At 34.7% G+C, this 20,074-nt stretch overlaps 1 protein-coding gene across 1 annotated transcript in view; it reads left to right on the forward strand.

The window, feature by feature from the left end:
- The window catches only part of KIF5C (kinesin family member 5C), a 187,677-nt gene that overhangs the window by 96,276 nt on the left and 71,327 nt on the right, over positions 1 to 20,074 (forward strand). Inside the window, 5 exon segments of the mRNA XM_074302183.1 lie at positions 384 to 471; positions 2,278 to 2,402; positions 5,813 to 5,916; positions 6,490 to 6,557; positions 6,560 to 6,638. Of these exon segments, the coding sequence (XP_074158284.1) occupies positions 384 to 471; positions 2,278 to 2,402; positions 5,813 to 5,916; positions 6,490 to 6,557; positions 6,560 to 6,638 (464 nt within the window).

The following is a 20,074-nucleotide window of genomic DNA, read 5'->3' on the forward strand; positions in this document are numbered from 1 at the left end:
GTCTAATTAAAGCTGAGTTGATGGTTAAAAAGTTTCAATATGATGGATAAAACAAAAACAAAAACAAACAAACAAAAAAAACCCCGCTGCTTTTATTCTCCCTACCTCTTTAATTTTCTTCTTTTGATTTTCTGTCCCTGTGCTTTTGACTTAGTTATAGCCAAAGATCTTTTAAAGATAGATGTTGCTATGATGATTTATTCTTTGCTGAAGGTTTGCTCAGATTTCTCTCAATGTAGAAAGTTGGCACTGGGCAAGGAGAGGAAGTTGTGTGAACTATATTGTTGCCTTTCTGAATTACCTATTCCTCAAGAACATGATATGGGCAAGTATTTGAATATTTAAGATAAAAGCTTGTCAAACTCTGATCAACTCTCTTCCAGGGTTGCACAGAACGATTTGTCTCAAGCCCTGAAGAAGTAATGGATGTCATTGATGAAGGAAAGGCAAATCGCCATGTTGCTGTGACAAGTAAGTAGTGAAGATTCTATTTTAAAATGTCTCTCAGATTTCCTCATGTGTAGACAATGGGTGTAAAATTTCCTCCCTAACTGACAAATTTGTTTCCATATTCAAATGAGATCCAAATGATGACAGCCCACATTTACAATGTGCTTGACACTTTAAAAAGTCCTTTGCATGCATTATTTCATTGGTTTCTATGACAACCCAATGAGATTGGTCAGTTAAGTGCTTTTCATTAAATGGCTTGGAATTAATAACAGGCTTAGGACTCACACCCAGGCCTTCTGACTCCACATTCTCTCCAGTAGAGCCAACTTGTCACCACAGTTAGAAAAGCATTTTGGAAAAACAGCCAATGAATCAACTATGATTTAGCTTCAGTTTTCTCATCTAGCTTGTATCATGAGGCCCCATATACCCTTGACTATGAATTGAGGATATGAGCATTGTATCATTTGTCCAAAATATCAGTACCGAAACTCAGGAATAATTGTGGAGAAGAAAGACAATGGTAATAGTGAACTACTATTAAATTAACTGTCTCGAAGTCTGACAACCACAAAGTAATTCCCTGGGCTGAAGGTGATTTCTGACCCACTGTTTAGCAGTGATAACCACAAGATCATCTCTCAGTTCTGAGCACAGTATTTTAAGAAACGTCATATGTATAGTAAGTAAGAGACTGTTTAGTAGAAGGCAACAGAATAGTAGAAATATTACAGAATGTTCTATATAAGGACTGAGCAAAGAAAAAGATTAAAAATTTAGAGAGAAAAGACAATGAAACATTATAGATGTCTTCAAATATTTGAAAGATTATCAAGTGGAAGAGAGATTAGATTTACTTTGCTCTGCCTTAGAACACAGATCTAGAAACTGTCAAAAGTCAAGTTGCCTTTAAGAAGTACCTATTATGTGCCAGACACTTTGTCTAAGCTCTGGCAATACAAAGAAAAGCCTGTTCTTAAGGCCCTCGCAATGTAATGAATAAGACTATGTAAACAAATATATACAAACAAGACATAATAGGATAAATTGATGATAATCCACAGAGGGAAAACATTAAGTTGAAGGAAAACTGGGAGAAACTTCTTGCAGAAGATGAGAATTTTGCAGAAATTTGCTAAAGGATGTTTGCTAAGGAAGCTAGCAGGTAGAGCTGATGAGGAAAGAAGTTCCAGGCCAGTGTAATTGCTCTGGAATTGGGAGGTAGGAATGTCTAGTGCAAGGAACTGGGAAAGGAGGCTAGTGTTACTGGAGTGAAGCATATTTGAAGGGGAAAGAGAAAAGGATGAGATTAGAAAGGGCTTTAAAAGATATAAGAGTATATAAAGAGGAAGTTTTATATTTGATCCTTGAGCTAATGAGTCAATGGAGTTAATTGGTGGGAATAGTAGAGAGACAATTGCAGACTGATATAATGACAAACTTCCACTATGATTTGTGGTGAGAGAGGCAGTATTTCCTAGAGCTAGCTTTTGAGGAAAACCTGAATTCAAATCTAAATCTGTCTCTGACATAAACTCTGACATAAAACTGCTCATTGTACGATTTTGTTGTGTAGAGCTGGACAAGTCATTTCAAGTCTCAGTACCATGGACAACTCTGAGACTAGAAGCTGAAGAGCAAGTGCTCACTTGCTTTGGAAGAGGGAGTTCTCTACTCAGGAAATCTCTAAATTTATGAAATCATAGATACAGTGCCACCTTACTCATCCATGAAGATGACATTCATTGTGTATTAAACTAGCAAATGGACACATTATTATCTTTGTGCTTTTTGTAGTACTATGAATTTTTTTTTTCTTTTTAGACATGAATGAGCACAGCTCTAGGAGTCACAGCATCTTTCTGATCAATATTAAACAAGAAAATGTAGAGACTGAAAAAAAACTCAGTGGAAAACTTTATCTGGTTGACTTGGCCGGGAGTGAAAAGGTAATTGGTTATTTCTATTTTCAATATTTTATTTGCTTCCAAGTACAAAATGGTTTAAATTCTGTGTTATACTAATTCCTGAATTTAAAAAGTTTCCTCAGTCACTGAAGTAAATACAAGAAGTAATTGAATTTAACCTTTATTTTCCTGAGCCATTTTCTTTACAGAAAAAAAAGTATTTAATGACCTATACTGATTTAAGCTTAATAATATCTAATGAGAATATTAAAAATACCTCATCCTGAAATAAACCTGGAGAAGGAAGTAATAGGAATGAGGGAAAAAGTTTGAAGAAAACAAAGGAACAAATGAAGCATTCCCTAGAAAGTTGACTACTAGAACAATCCATGTGAGCATTTTGCTTTAAAAAACAATACCAAAAACATTATTGCTGTTTTCCATTTTAAGTTGACGTTCTTTTTTTTAAAAATATTTTAATAGTTTTTATTTACTAGATGTATGCATGGGTAATTTTACAACATTGATAATTGCCAAACTTTTTGTTCTAATTTTTCCCCTCCTTCCCCGCCCCAGATAGCAGATTGACCAACTAATGTTAAATATGTTAGAGTATAAATTAAATACAATATATGTATACATGTCCAAACAGTTGTTTTGCTACAATAAGAATCAGATTTTGAAATAGTGTACAATTAGCCTGTGAAGGAAATCAAAAATGCAGGAGGACAAAATTAGAGGGATTGGGAATTCTATGTAGTGGTTCATAATCATCTCCTAGAGTTCTTTTGCTGGGTGCAGCTGGTTCAGTTCATTACTGCTCTGTTGGAACTGATTTGGTTCATCTCATTGTTGAAAATGCCCACATTCATCAGAATTGATCATCATATAGTATTGTTGTTGAAGTATACAATGATGCTGCTCATTTCACTTAGCATCAGTTCTGTAAGTCTCTCCAGGCCTTTCTGAAATCATTCTGCTGGTCATTTCTTACAGAACAATAATATTCCATAATATTCATATAACACAGTTTGTTCAGCCATTCTCCAATTGATGGGCATCCACATAGTTTCCAGTTTCTGGCCACCACAAAGAGGGCTGTCACAAAAATTCTTGCACATACAGGTCCCTTTCCCTTCTTTAAGATCTCTTTGGGATACAAACCCAGTAGTAGCACTGCTGGATCACAGGGCATGCACAGTTGGATAACTTTTTGAGCATAGTTCCAAATTGCTCTCCAGAATGGCTGGATGTATTCACAATTCCACCAAAAATGTCCAACAATGGACATTCCATGTCCATAAATAATAGAGAAGAAGCATATTTGCATTTTGCTCTTAAAAACTTAATACTTTGAAACATTTATGTTTGCTTGCCAGTTGCGTATTGCATTGCAAGGCTGTGTTTGTAAAAAATTAGCATGAAAAGACTGAACTTTTCCTTATTGATAATGAAGAAAAAAATAACCAGGCAGGGACTTGTTTGATTGAATTAGATGGATGTAGAAATAATGGAATCAGTATTACTTTGTTTTACTATAATGATTAGCCAAGGAGAAGGACATGGATACTTACACATCTTCCTATGGTATTATCCCATTGACCTAGGCCAGTATGCTTTGGGGATGTCATATAGGAACTCTGTTTTCCTATCTCTCATTGTCCCCACTTGCACTTTAAGCACAGCTATTTTCTGACAGTCTAATTGAGGAGCCATACAGATGGCTTCTTCCTCACATTAACAGCTCTGATGAGAGATGCTGCTCCTTTGCATGGTGCTGATAATGATTACTAATAATAATAAACATTTATGATGCATTTGAAATAAGTGCCTCACTCTTGAACTTCACATCTGTTTTTCCCCCTTTGCCTCTAAAAGTGACCAGGCACCTTTGAGAATCTAATGAGAGACTATATTTTAAAGAACTTTGGGAAAAAACTGTATAAATGTGACATGATATTATTAGGAAGATAATTTTCTGAGTTCCTTCTTTATGCAAGACTACAATGAAACAATGACCTCATTTTAATTTTTTTTTAAATTTTACTTTCCCTAATTACATGTAAAACAGTTTTTGATAATAATTTTTTAATCCTTTCCTCCCTCCTCTCTGATATGGAAAAGCAATCTGATAGAAGTTATATATATGCAAACATGTAAAGCATTTCTATATTAGTCATTTTGTGAAAAATAACTCAAACCCCCCCAAAAAAGAGAGAAAGTGAAATATATTATGCTTCAGCCTGTGTTCAGGCATCATCAATTTTTTCTTTGGATGTGGATTTTTCATCATAATTCCTTGGATCATTTTATGGCTAAGTATAGCTAAGTCATTCGATTGCTCATTATACAATATTGCTGTCATTATATACAATGTTCTCTTGTTTTTGCTCACTTCACTCTGTATCAATTCATTTACCTCTTTCCAAGTTTTAATGATTTCATTTTTAAAGATCTTTCCTAGGAACCACTATTTTTTAAAACAAAATTTTATTTCTATCTTTTGTCTTTTTATCATCCACATTTCCTATCTTTCTTCTCATAGTAAAAAGAAATTCTTTCTGATCAAGTTTTTAAATTATCAGCATAGTTGAGTTGATTTGTCACTTAGATTCCATCTGGTCACAATTTTCTGAAATAAGAAGCCATCTTATTTGAACTCCAGGTTTATCTTTTCTGAAATAACCACTAAAATGCAGCATACTTAAGGTGTGCTTCAGAAAATTGAAATAGTCCGGTAATCATTATATGGCAATATATATTTTCAACATAGAAAACTGGACCTTCCTCTCTAAGAACTTACATACTAAGAGAAGAAAAGAAAAACACAATGTAATTTTGCTGAACTTGAAATTCTTTTCTCCTTCAAGGCTTTTTTTTCCTCCCCTGGATTTTTTTTCTACTCAATTTTTGTTACTTTCATTGGAAAGAAATGAAGAAAGGGAGGAAAAACCTTGAACATTCTAAGATTGTCTTTACAGTTGGAATTTTTGTCCTTATCAATTGCCTAGTTTTCTAACCTCCTTATTTACCACATGCAGTAAAAAAAGTCTTTTGATGAGGATGCTTTGGACCCTAAATGCACGCTGCCTTCCTAACTGTTGGAGTGCATTGTCTGTGAAGCAAATTTCTCAAGTGCCCAGTCTCACCCTGGATGCAGAAAGTATCAGGGGATATATTGCTAATGTTACATTTCAGCATTTCAGCAGTTTACCTTAAAATTAATTGAGGGAAAAATGAAAACAAGCTGGAACAAATCCCTAGTCTCACTGAAGAAGTAAGATCTTTTGAAATGGCCTTTATTTTCCTATGGAAAGAAATGAATTCCTTTTATTTTGACTTATGCTCCATGAGGATGCCTCTTGTCCTTTATACTAATTTGCTTTCTTTCCCTACTTTCAAGTCTTTGTTGTCAGATGAGGTTCATTGGGTTTTTTTTTTCTTTCTGGTAGGTCAGCAAAACTGGAGCAGAGGGAGCAGTTCTTGATGAAGCTAAAAATATCAATAAGTCTTTGTCTGCTCTGGGCAACGTGATCTCTGCCTTGGCAGAGGGAACAGTAAGTAATCCTTCTGCATGCTATTAAATAGTAATATAAGAAAGGCCTCATCGTAATTGGCCACACACCTAGGAGATGAATTTGTTTTGCTGTGCTAGGAGGAAACAAAGGGGGTATTGGCTGTGAACTCTCTGCCATTATTGCATCATATTTTAGTAACTGTGAATGATGAATATTAATTGTTTATGACCACAATAGTAGAATGATCTGATGAAACTTGGCAGGGACCAAAGACAAGGTTGTAGTTCATAGATTAAGAATTAGGAGGGACCTTGGAGGCCGCTGAGACACTATCCCCCAAACTCTAAAGCAGGTAAGGTATGGAGAGGTTAAGCTGACTTGCATCGGATCATAAGTAAATGACTGAACCCAGGTCCTCTTTACTCAAGTCCAGTGTCCTATCCATTATACTATGCTATTTATTTCAAATGAATTTCAAACTCATCATGTTTTATCATTGCCCCTCTTATCTTTATAGTTTTCATAGAATTAGAAAATTTTTGGAAAACAATTCTCTTCCTTCCAGAAGAAAACATACAAACAATCCTTTTTCCATTTCCTTCCTTCCCTAGAAAAACTCATGTACCATACCGAGATAGTAAAATGACTCGTATCCTTCAAGATTCTCTGGGAGGAAACTGCAGACCACTATTGTTATTTGCTGTTCTCCTTCTATTTTCAATGAAGCTGAAACCAAGTCCACATTGATGTTTGGACAAAGGTGGGTTTAAGTACTTGGTCTAGCATGGAAGAGGACTGGACATGTATCCCTTTGATAGTCACTTCTGACTTTGGTTCTGGGTCTACTTTTGGCTTTAGAAACTGGGTTGAGGAAAGGAGGGAAAAAAGAGAAATGATAAAAGAAACTGAGGTTTTAAAAAGTCTTGTCAAGCTTCCTGCTACTGTGTCATCTAAAGCTATTTTTCATCTTAGTTTTACTGATCCAATTCTTTAAAAAAAATTATTGCCATGTTTTAGTTTTTATACACACACACACACACACACACACACACACACATATAAAACCTTTATTTTTCAATGTATTCTTCCCATACTCAATAAAAATTTTTTAAAAAGGGAAGAAACACAAGCAGTTCAATGTAATTCACAACATAGCAACTAAATCTGACTGGATACCTTCATGGTCTCCTATCTCTGAAAAGAATCAAGGGACATATGTTTTTCTTATCTCTTCTTGGTTTTAATTTTTTATAATAGTTTTTTATTTTCAAAATATATGCAAAGATAGTTTTCAACATTCACCCTTGCAAAATCTTGTGTTCTAAATTTTTCTCCCTCCTCTAGATAGCGAGTAAACTAGTATAGGTTAAACATGTGCAATTCTTCTAAATATATTTCCATATTTATCACGCTGCACAAGAAAATCAGATCAAAAAGGAAAAAAGCAGGCAAACAACAAAAAAAGAAGAAAATATTATGTGGTGATCCATATTCAGTCTCCATAGTCCTCTCTCTGGATTCTCATCTCTTTTTGGGAGTTAAATTGCTATTATGCTATTATTAATTAACATAGCATTTAGTTTTTTTTTTTTTTTTTATAAATCTTCCCATTTTTCTCTGAATCCTTCACACTTAACCATTTTTCAAAGTACAGTGATATTTCATTACATCCATGTGCCATAGTTTGTTTAGTTTTTTAATCAGTGGGCATCTGGTTGTTTTTTGGACATATGCTACTATAAAAAGTTCTACTATGGATTATTTTTGTACATAAAGGACTTTGGGGATATAACTATCAATCAATACATTTTTCTGGAGGATTTGTTTTGATTAGGAGGCTTAGAACAATATTTATACTTTTGAATGAAAGGCATTAGTAGCCAAAGATTTGAGGGTGGTTTTTTTTTGTTGTTTGTTTTTGTTTTTAATAATCACTGGGACTGTGGCTCTGTTCAAGTTTCAGGAGCACATTTGTCTTATTTTTCAGGGAGTTGAATTTTGACTGCTCAGTGCATGGGAGTTGTTTTCTTATACTTTGTGACTGGTTATCTCCTGATTCTTGGACTCATTGCAAAAATGCTAATAGAAAGAACATATGGAAATAGTCCAGATAGAATGGTGGCCAAGACTATGGATCTGCACTCTTCTTACTCCAGTATTCCTAGTAGTGAAATGAATAGTAAACTGGGCCCAACCTTAAAAGAGGAAACATCGATATGGGAATCTGCCTCCTCAGCCTCAAAAACATTCGCTTTGATATTCTTATTTGTTTGTTTTTATATATTAGTGCCACTGGTAGCTCACCAAGTTCCTTGGGGACAGGAACTCTTTTTTGTCTTTCTCAGCACATTGTAGGCATTTGATATAAATATTTATTGACTTACTATTGACTATTAACACGGATCTCTCAGATTTAGGATGAATTTCTAAGGAGTATTACTGGCTAGTCCATCAGTGCTTATATGTATACTTTTCATCTAAAATCTAGATAAAACACAAACAAAATAAATATAACAAAACTTGATTTTTAATGTGTAAAAGCTAATCTTAACTTATAGACCATACAAAAATAGAAGGTGAACTGGATTTGATCCGTATGGGCCATAGTTTGTCAGTCCTTAATCTAGATTGTTCATTGTGTTTTTCCCCTTCCCTTTATATCAGCCATAGTAGCTTTCAGTGCCAAAATGCTTGGAGTCCTACAAATGTAGACATAATCTGAGTATAATTAATATCTAATGTGAAAAACAATGGGTTCAAAGTCAGAATTGTATCATTCCTACCTGTATTCCCAATAATAAAGAATAACAATAGCTAGTATTTTATAACACTTTAAGATTTGCAAAGCTCTTTATACATATATCTCATTTAATTCTTAGAACAAACCCTGGGAGGTAAATGCTGTCATTATACCGTTTTATAGATGGTAAGACTGAAGCAGCCAGAGATTAAATAAATTGCCCAGGTTTATGCAGTTTATAAGTGTCTGAGACTGCATTTGAACTCTGGTCTTCTTGATTCACTGTGCCTGGATGATCTTAGGCAAGAATTAATTCTTTCTATGGCTCATTTATAAAACAGCAGCACAACTTTCCCTTCGGTTTTAAAACATTTTATAGATGAGTCATATTTTGTATTCAGTGTCTGTGAAATGGCAGAAATTTTTGAAGAAAGGATAAAGAGGGGAGTTTTGGATGGAAGGATCAGAAGGAAACCAAGGAAATAGAATAGGGAACATAGATTATCACCTATTATAATATGAGATCATAATAAGCTACTTAAGTTGTATTATAATCTATACTAACAATTATTCTAATTTATTGTAACCTATTGGTTATATATAATAGGAGGTTATTATAATCTATTTATGTTGCATTAATCCTCAGCCATTTCTCAAAACCTTAATAGAATTACCCAGTTTCCTGCCTTTATAAACTGACAAAACAAAATAAAGTTACATCAAAACAACATACATCTAATGTATCTACATAACCTGATTGTGGTTCTGTACTTTCTCCTGAATCACTCTGGTGATTATTCAAATGCTTGTTTGTGGTGTGACAGCACCTAATGTTCCCAGCACAGAATCTCAAAGGGTTAAAGGACTTAGAAGATTGCATCTGCTCTTAGGAAAGATGCTATGCTGTAAGCACCATCTTATACCTTTTTCCTTTGCCTAGCATCAGGAGGCTCTTGAAAACCTTAATGATACCCTCTAATGGCACACTGAATGGAACCAGCACAGAACATATTTGCATTTGAAACACACTTTTCTTTTTAAAGGGCCTGATGTAAAAGCAAAAAACATACTGTGATTATTTGCAATCCAGTGTGGCCTTGGAGAATTTGTGTGTATCTTGGTGATATTTTAAAAACATAATTGTAGCTGCCTGGACTCTATATAGCTCCACTTCTTAAACTGTGGTTCATGGCCCCATATGGGGTTTTGTAACTGAATGTGGGAGTCACAAAATTATGATTTATCAATAATGTTGGATTTGCATGCCTATTTTATATGCCTTATACCCACAATCATGTAACAATTTCTCAGGTAGAAAGGACTTGCTAGCAGAAAAAATTTAAGAAGCCCTGCTATACAGTAAGATTCAGTAAGTATTTTCTACTGTGCTCAGAACACATCTGTTCTTTTTTAACAACATAGATGACTTAACCAAATGCCTCTATCCTGTAAAAAGGTATAACAAGAGTGGCTTTTAGAAAAATCAAATTAATTAATACTATTTGAGGTTTCTTAGCTGAGGGATTAAAGTCAAAAAAGTATTATGCTTTTTTCTCCTTTGAAGAAATAATGTTGATATAATTTAAAGTTCTGGAAAAAGAAAATCCATCATTTATTTGATCTTCATATGAAAATCAATCAGTATATGAACTTGTGTCATCTTGGACATAAAACTGTGATTACTTGGAAAATTAAGTTAACTGATGAGCACCAGTATAGTTAATTCTGTGCAGGAGTATTGTTGGATTTTTGTCTGGTTTATTTTTGTATCCTTTGATAATGGAGAAACTATGCTTTTTTATGCTAACCTTGCCTTTAATTAGCTAATGACTTCTTCAGTTGATCAAATAATAACACATATCTATTTAATGCCTATTTCTTGTCAGACCAAAATTGGTTCTTGACCGAAATAAACTTATCTTCCACTAGGAGAAACAACATAATTACATGAAAACATATTCAGAATATAGGGATAGAGATTGAATATGTGCTTTCACTAATAGTAAACTCCTAAGTATGGAAATTTCCTCTAACAATGTAGCTTTTCCTGAAATTTGTTCTCTTAAAGTGTCACCTAGAGTAGTAATATAAAATTTTTCAAACAGAAATGGGGGGCCATGAAACCATACTCAAAGATCCCTGTAGTCTGCTTATCAATTTAGAAAACCATATATTATTAATATTATCTATATTTTATCGTATTTTTATTTATTTTGTTAAGTATTTGAAAAATATTTCCCAATTGCATTGTCATCTGATTCAGGCTGCATTTGGGAATGTTGTGGGCCATATATCTGATACCTTGGAGCACTGAAATAAAGTGCTTTTTTCTGTCACCTAGCTAGTGTGTCAGAAGAACTTTTTTCCATATCTTTCTAGTTTGAGGCCAGATGGCTATCTATTATGCCACACAGAATTTTCATACAAAATAAATGACAGAGTGTGTCAGAGGGCAGAGAGCTGGTTTGGGAATCAGTAAAATTTGGATTCAAGTAACGGCTATGTTTCCCTGTGCTCCAAACAGCTCTCTGAAACTCCTATTTGCAGAAAAGGATAACCTGAGTTAGTCGAAGGAATTTCATCATATGGGAGTTACATATATCTACACAATCAAATCTATTCCCTTCCCTATCCTATATACAAAGTTAATATAAGATAAATTTAATTAGGGGCAGAGTTAGGAAAGTCTAAGGATGGCTGTTGAAATGAACATTGAAAGAAGTGAGGGAGGGGTGAATTTTAGGTTAGGTGGACAGCCTGAGACAAGGCACTGAGACTAAGATTAAATTATATGGATAAGGAACAATAATAAGAAACCACTTTGGCAATATGTGTGAAGGGCAGTATTAAAACCTGGAAGGATAGATTGGAGAGAGTTTGTAAAAGATTTTAAATGACAAATATAGGATTTTATATTTGCTCTTAAAGGCAACTAACTGGGAGCCAAGAAAGTTTTTGGAGTAAAGAATTGACTTGGTCAGGTTTTTGTTTCAGGAATGTCATTTTGGTTATCATGTTGAGGATGTGTTGCAAAAAGAGAAAGGCTTGAGGCAGGGAGATCAATTAAGGGATTTTTGCATTAGTTCAAATGAGAGATGATAGGGGCTTGAATTAGTGTCATGATCATGTAAATGAATGTAGGGTGTTGGATGTGAGAGAAATCATGGAGGGAGAATCAATAAAACTAGGCAGTTTCTTGGATATGTAAAGTAAGGAAGTCAAGGATAATCCCAAGGTTGATAACCTGAGTATCTAGAAAGAAGGAGAGGGAAGGTACCTTGGAAAAGGGGAGATTAAAAGGACTGTAAATTGGTGGAGAAAAGATGATGAGTTCTGTTTTAGATCCATTGAATTTGAAATGCCTATGGGATAACAAGTCCAAAGTATCTAGCAGATACTTTGTGGAGTCTGGGGTTGAGGTGAGATATTAAGGCTAATTATATAGATCTGGGAATCGTCTGAGTAGAAATGATCTTCAAAAGCAATGGGAGCGAGTGTGTGTGTGTGTGTGTGTTTGAGAGAGAGAGAGAGAGAGAGAGAGAGAGAGAGAGAGAGAGAGAGAGAGAGAGAGAGAAACAAAGAAACAGAGAGAGAGAGAGAGAGAGAGAGAGAGAGAGAGAGAGAGAGAGAGAGAGAGAGAGAGAGAGAGAGAGAGAGAGAAAAACAAAGAAACAGAGAGAGGGAAGGGGAGGGGAGAGAGTCTTTCAAGCATGAAGTTTTTGTTAAATCCTTTTGGCAGTCTGGTGAAACCTAAGGACTCGTTTTCATAATAATGTTTTTAAATTTAAAATATGTATGTGTGTGTGTATATATATATATTTATATATATACACACACACACAGAGACAGACAGACAGACAAACAGAAAGACAAACAGACAGAGATAGGAGATGAGTGGTACCAAAGCAAAGCCCACAGTTAAAGAATAGGATGTGAATGACAATCAACAAAGGAAACTGTAAAACAATAGAGAAGAGATCCAAGAGAGAGAGCAATGATGCAAAAAATTTAGAAGAGAATATTTAGGAGAAGAGTGGTTGACAATATTAGAGACACCAAGAAGAAGCACAAGAATTAAAAAAAAAAAATACCAAAAGATTTAGAAATTCAGAAATTGTTGGTAGCTAATGATTTCTTCAAGGTTATCTAACCTCTATGGGAAGTGTAGCTAATAGCTGCTTGTGGTAAGTAACTTCTGAGTATTGGTAATCAATCAATAAATCATCAGGTATTGATTAAGCATATACCAGGCATGGTTAAGAATAGATTTAGTGCTTGGCAATTAAGAAAATTAATTGTTCTTAATTTAGAGGAAAGATTTCAAATTCAGTTTAACAAAAAGTTCATCTGAAGTTGTTTGCCGGGAGAGCTGGTATAAAGGTCCAATTCTTAAGCTTTGCATGTGATCTTTGAAACAATTATGAAGAAAAAAAAAAGGGACTATAAATTCTCAGATGCTTAATTAAAATTAATGTTCATTTAAAGCAGACCTATTTTGATTCTTGACCTATTTTGTGTCAGGGACCCCCTTGGCAGTCTGGTGAAACCTATGGAACCTATGGATTCATTTTTATAATAATGTTGTTAAATGTGCAAAATAATATAGAATTACAAAGGAAACAAAATGATAGTGAAAATAAAAGGTAAGTTTTTATTTTACAAGCTCATGGATTTCCTAAAATATATCCATCAATTCCTTAGGGTTCTGTAAACACAAGGCTAAGAAATCCTGACTTAAAGAGACAATGAAGATTAATTAATTTTATTCAGTATAACATTGTTTTACTTTAAAACTATGATGCCCCTTTTTTATTTCATTAGTGAATTTTGCCTCCTATCTTTTCATTTTATTTGATCTTCAAATGATCATCTTTATCATATTGGTTATCTTTATCCTATTGTATGTTGTTAGGAAAACATCATCATCATCATTAACATTTGTATAGCACTTTAGGGATTTGCAATGCTTTTTGCTTTGGGAGATAAGTGCTATTATTACCCTCCCCCCCTTTGCAGATGAGGAAATTGAAGCAGATGGAGATTCAGTGACTTGCCTATAGTCACACAGCTAGAAAATATCTTAGGTAGGATTTGAACTCAGAACCCCCTTGACTCCATATTTAGCATTGTGATCACTAAGCCACCTTGTGGCTTTTAAGAGATAATAATCATGGTTTCTGCCACTACAACTACTACCACTACCATTACTACCATTTCTACTACTAAAATGAAGATGACTGTTCCTACTAATACTAGTATCACCATCACTTCCACCACCACTACCACTGCATTTTCCAGTGATGCTATATGGTTGTGAACCATAAAATACCACTCTCTCCAAAGAATTAAAATTTCTATTTACCCAAAGGACATCTGAAAATATGCACATGGTCAAGATGCATGTTAGGTCTAAAAATAATGACTGCCACATGACAAGAAGCATCATAGATATGAAGAACATATGTAGCTGGAAAATGAAATTGTCTTGTCATGTAGTAAGAGCAGGAAAATAGAAGGACAGATTATTCATCACCAAATATGAAGTCACTGACAACCAATTGCTTTCTTCAAAATTTTTTTAAAATAATATTTTCTTCCCCCTCCCCCCAAAGGCTGGGGTTAAGTGACTTGCCCAGGGTCATGCAGCTAGGAAGTGTTAAGTGTCTGAGACCAGATTTGAACTCAGGTCCTCCTGAATTCAGGGCTGGTGCTCTATCCACTGCGCCACCTAGCTGCCCCTAAAATAATATTTTCAAAACATATACAAAGATAGTTTTCAACCCTTGGAAAACCTTGTGTTCCAAATTTTATCTCCTTCCCTGTTCCCTCTCTTCTCCCTTAGACAACAAATAATCCAATATATGTTAAAACATATGCAGTTCTTCTACATATATTCCCACAATTTTCATGCTACACAAGAAAAATCAGATCAAAAGGGGGAAAGGAGAAAGAAAACAAAAAGCAAACAACAACAAAAAAGGTGAAAATACTATGTTGTGATCCACATTCAGTCCCCACAGTCCTCTCTCTGGATGCAGATGGCTTTCTCCATCAAGAGTCCATTGGAATTGGTCTGATTTACCCCATTGTTGGAAAGTGCCATGTCCATCAGAATTGATTGTTAAATAATTTTGTTGTTGCTGTACAATGGTCTCTTGATTCTACTCATTTCACTTAGTAGCAGTTCATGTAAGTTTCTCCAGGCTTTTCTGAAATCATCTTGCTGATCGTTATTTTTATAAAATAATAATATTCCATTATATTCATATACCATCATTTATTCAGCCATTTCCCAATTGATGGGCATCCACTCAGTTTCCAGTTACTTTCCATTACAAAAAGAGCTGCCATAAACATTTTTGCACATGTAGGTCTTTTTCTCTTTTTTTTATGATCTCTTTGGGATACAGGCCCAGTAAAGACACTGCTGGATCACAGGGTTTGCACAGTTTGATAGCCCTTTGGGCATAGGTCTGTTTTATTGTCCAGAATTCAACCAATTCCTTTCAACAGCATATGGTAAGTACTTAAATATTGGTATTAGAATCAGAGCATGTGGATTCAAATTCTGCCCCTAGTGCTTACTATCTATATGACCTCTGGCAAATGATTTAATCTCTCTGGTTTTTAATTTCTCTATCTGTAAAATGAGAAAGTAAGCTAGATAACTTCTTAGGTTACTATGAGCTTGAAATATGTGATCTTTATGTGCCAAGAGGAGTCTCTACTAAACTGAGTAGATCCTCTGTGGAGGATTTATGAAAATATATGGAAAAGAATCACACATGAGTTATTGTGAAAAGATAAGGAGGAGTTGTGATATCACACTGTATGTGACTTCAGAAGACTTGAGTTCATATCCCAGTTCTTCCACATACTTAGGCAGGTCCACTTTTCCAGCCTCAGTTTCCTTATCAGCAAAATAAGAAAATTGAAAAAAATGATCTCTAAGGTTCCTTCCAGGTTTAAACCTGTGTTCCTTTGAAGTAGCACACTGATAAAATCCCTTAGGACATAAATATTTTTGAAAGTACCATATGGTTTCATTTAAAATAGTTGCCTTGTATATTTTATTTATATAAAAGAGAGAGAGAGAGTATATGTGTGTGTGTGTGTGTGTGTGTGTGTGTGTGTGTGTGTGTGTGTGTGTGTGTGTGTAAAATAGAGGACAACTGATGAGAAGACAATCTCTAATCAAGTTTGTGGTTCAAACTACATTTATCTTCACAAACATAAAAATGTACACACATCTTAAAAGTTTGAGGGTAATTCAGTACTTAGGGATATAATTTCCATTTAAATAGGTTTTACTGTCAGCTTTTAACTTTCTAATCTTAAATTAGTCTTTAAAAATATTTCTTACTACTCTAAAAATATATTCCCTGAATCAAAAAATATGTTCAAGTTGAATGATTTTATTAGAAGCTTTTAAAGGGTTCTTTTACTTTTTGGGTGGTAATATTTGCAAGAAAAGGGAACCCTAGGTGACATATGAATCAATTTAGGAAATGTATAACTCAGCAAATCTCTGGAAACAAAAGAGCTTGATTGATCCAGGATGAATAAGGTGCATCTATCATTTGCATTTTGGCTGTGAAATGAGAAACAGAAAGAGATTTATAGCTTAGAGAAAGTAATTTCTTTTAAACTCCTATGCATTTTTAAAAACCTGTTTTGAAGGAACTCAAAGCTAATGACAGCTGGCCAATACCTAACTCAATTCCCAGTGGATATATAATGACCATTAAAGGAGATGAATATAAAATGCCAACACATATAAAATAAAAAAAAAATCTTTTGGTACCCATTTGGCATAAGACAAGGGCAAGTACTAACCCTGTTTTGAAGAATTTGAAAATTGTTCACAAATTCCCATTTTGGAAATGAGTAAGCGTAGTGATTTAAGCCCATAGAACCCCAAATTCTTCTTCAAATAAATTATTTTAGTATTTTTCCAGAATATCAGAGCCTCTTAAAATATTTCCCTGCAGCCTATATCTTTTGTATGTAATTTTTGCCTCCTCAGTTATGGTTAATGTTCATTAGTTTCAAGGTTTTGTTCAACTTGAAAATAACTATTTCCCTTTTGGGCAAGTAAGATTTATAATTCAAGCAAGACAAATTTGTTAATTCATTTTTATCTTATCTGACTTCCTTAGTTCATCCTGACATGCTACTGACAATAAATAAGGCTGATCTTATAAATGTATGGGATTAGATATCTGCAGGAAGTTATTCTTGCCATGTTGTTCAATATGTGATGAGCAAGAATTCACTTCTATTGTACCTAGTCTTGATTTGAAGACTTCCAGTGAGGAGGAAAAGGCAGCTAAGTGGCAAAGGAGTCAGGTTCAAATCTGGCCTCAGCTTTGTGACCCTGTGCAAATCACTTTACCCTGTTTGCCGCAGTTTGCTCATGTAAAACGAGCTGGAAAAGAAAATAGTAAATTACTCCAGTATATTTGCCAAGGAAGGGTTGGACAAGACTGAAACAATTAAATAACAATAATTGATAGGGATGTTAAACAACAACAGCTGAGAGGGAAACGACTACTTTCTAAGACACCCATTCCACATTTGGTGAACTCTGTTAGGGAGTTTTTTCTTTCATCAAACCTATATTTATCTCTGCAACTTCTACCTATTGATGACTCTTAGTTCTGCTCTCTGAAGCTAAGCAGAATAAGTATAATAAGCACCTACTTCATTACTTGATATATATTAGGTATTTAATAAATGTTTATCATGAGATAGCCCTTAGAACACTTGAAGACAATTATCCTCTTCCCCCTAAGCTTTCTCTTATCCATCCCAAATATCTCTAATCTTTTCTTCTGACATCTTCAGGTTGCAAACTCAAGGCCCTTCACATTCTTGGTTACTTTCCTTTATAACTTGGCAATTTGTACCATGTCTTTCCAAAATGTGTTAGGAGAATGGATATTCTTAGAGCCCCCCCCCTTTTTTTTTTAAATGTTGAGGTTGGGCTGATCCCTTGCCTAGTCCAAGTATGGACTAGATGTTATGGAAGAGATTCAGATATTAGGTTAACTTGGAGCTAGCTGACCCTTCCAAAGACAAATTTCAATGATTTCTGAGGTTATGATGATAGGTTAGGATGGCTTATACCAGACCATGCATTCTCTTGGGCATTTGGCAAATAGTAATGAAAATAATGGTCAGTCCTTAAAGCTTTGGAGTGGGATTGTTTTGGAGAAGAATGGCACTATTGATACAGTGAAAAGAAAGACCACGGCCCTGTGGAGAAAAAAATCTGTGGTCATAGTTTTAATGAAGATTTGTGGGCACTGGATGTCCTCATTATTAAATTTTCATCTTATCTTGTAGAACCACACAGGAAATCTAGTCCAATATACCAGTGCCAGGAATCTGTCTCTCAAGCTAATGTAATTATCCTCTTGTCAGTTTGTCTGTTTGCATCATCATAAACTTCTGTTTGGAAAATGTATTGCTGTTATCTGTTCCTTTTTATGTATGCCCTACAGTCTGTATCTTCTTTGGTTAATTTCATCACCCCAGTTGTGGTTAATGTTCATTAGTTTTGAGGTTTTGTTTAACTTGAGAATAGCTTGCTACCCTTTGGGCAAGTAAGATTTATAGTTGGGGCAAGACAAGAATATATTTGATTTAAGCTGTAGTTAACTCCTTTGAACACAGCATAAACAAAGGAAAGATGCAAAAAACAGATGCCCTGCTAATTGCACTTGCATGTTTTGGCTCATTTGTGTTAAGAGGATCCTGCTGTTAGGGTCCATAAACTTAAGAACTAATTATACTTCTTTCCCTAAGTAGTTCATCTCAAGGATTTTGTTCATTGCTTTCTGTGGCTGTGCAGCTTGGAATGGGGCCTTATTGGGTAAAATTTGGTGGCTACTAATTTTGAGTTGAAAGAATGTTTGGATTTTTGAGTGCTGCCCTGACATTATAGATGTCTTTGATTGGCAATCACCTCATATTAAATTATTCACTTAAAGGATTTATGATACCAGTGATTGTGGTTATTCTCTCTAGCAACTTTTTGTCATCTGAGTGGACAGATAGTCTGTGAATTATGGTGCCTGAAAAAATTCACCACCTGTAGTAATCTCCATGCCCCAATGAGATATTATATAGTAGGCCTTTAGGGTAGAGGGTTTAATTGCTATAGTTATTATTCATAGGATTACAGATCTGAACTGAACAGGACCTTGGAAATCAACTATTCTACCCCTTTCCTTTTGCAGAGTTGAGAAACTAAGACCCAGAGAAGTTCAATGTCTTGTTCAATATCACAGAAGTACTAAAGTAGGAGAACTGGTATTGGCCCAGCTCCCCTGATTCTCTCCTCTAAATCTTTCTCTGGTGTGGTTTAACTAAGGGAGAAAAGTGTCATTATTTCTATTTTACAGATTAAGAAAATTATATTTTGGGAAATTACATATCTGGGGAAGACAAGAAAAAATTCTTTTAAGTGGAACTTTCTTTTAAATTACATCAGGGAGCTCTTAACTTAAAGGAACTTTGTGGAGAAAACTTTTTTTTGTTAAGTGAATAATTAATTACTCTTTTGTAAATGTTGGGTATTTTTTTTCCTGTATGATAAATATTCTTATCTTGATGACCATCTATAATTATCATTTCCATAGGAATTAGCAGGTATTTTGGCACAATGGAAAGAACACTATTCTAGGGGACAAAAGAATTTGTGATAGTCTTGAGCCTGTGTGACATTTTGACAAGTACCTTTCCCCCCACTCCCTTTCTTATCTATAAAATGAGAATTTTAGACTAAGTGATCACTGGGTTTCTCTGTAAGCAGGTTTCTTGGGAGGCTTCTGGAGCCTCCAACCAGAGCGAAGGTAGAATCTTGAATCCTCCTCTTCCTGAATCCTGGCTCAGAATCTCCTCCAGCTTCCCTGAAGTTCTCCTGGGAAGTCTTGTCCTTGACTTAATCCAGATTGCCTCCTTCCAGACTGCTGCCTTCTTAATATCTGGGTGATATTATAAGATAATTTTTAAGGTTTCTTTCAGTTCTTTATTTTCTATGATTCATTCTAGTTAAGTAGGAAGGAGTACAATGTCATAGATTCTATTACTACTTATCTTCCAGGGAAAAGTGGATCGATAAAGCTTTTTTCCTCTTATTTTAAAGGCTCTTTTAGGGTACTATTTTCCCAGTTCACATTTTTTCTCTTCTTTCACTCTTATTCTCACTAAAAAGGCAAGAAATATGATACTTAATATACACTTGAAGTCATGCAAATACATATAACCATATTAGCTATGTTGCAAGGGGTGAAGGAGGGGGAAACAAGAAAAATGAAGGTGGTGAAAAAATATATGCTTCAATCTGTACTCAGAATTCATCAGTTCTCTACAAGTATATACTATTTTTCATCATGAGTCCTTTGGAATTGTCATCAATCATTATATTGATAGAGCCTTTCACAATTGGT

Source organism: Sminthopsis crassicaudata, chromosome 3, assembly GCF_048593235.1.
Source record: "Sminthopsis crassicaudata isolate SCR6 chromosome 3, ASM4859323v1, whole genome shotgun sequence".
Lineage (NCBI taxonomy): Eukaryota > Metazoa > Chordata > Mammalia > Dasyuromorphia > Dasyuridae > Sminthopsis > Sminthopsis crassicaudata.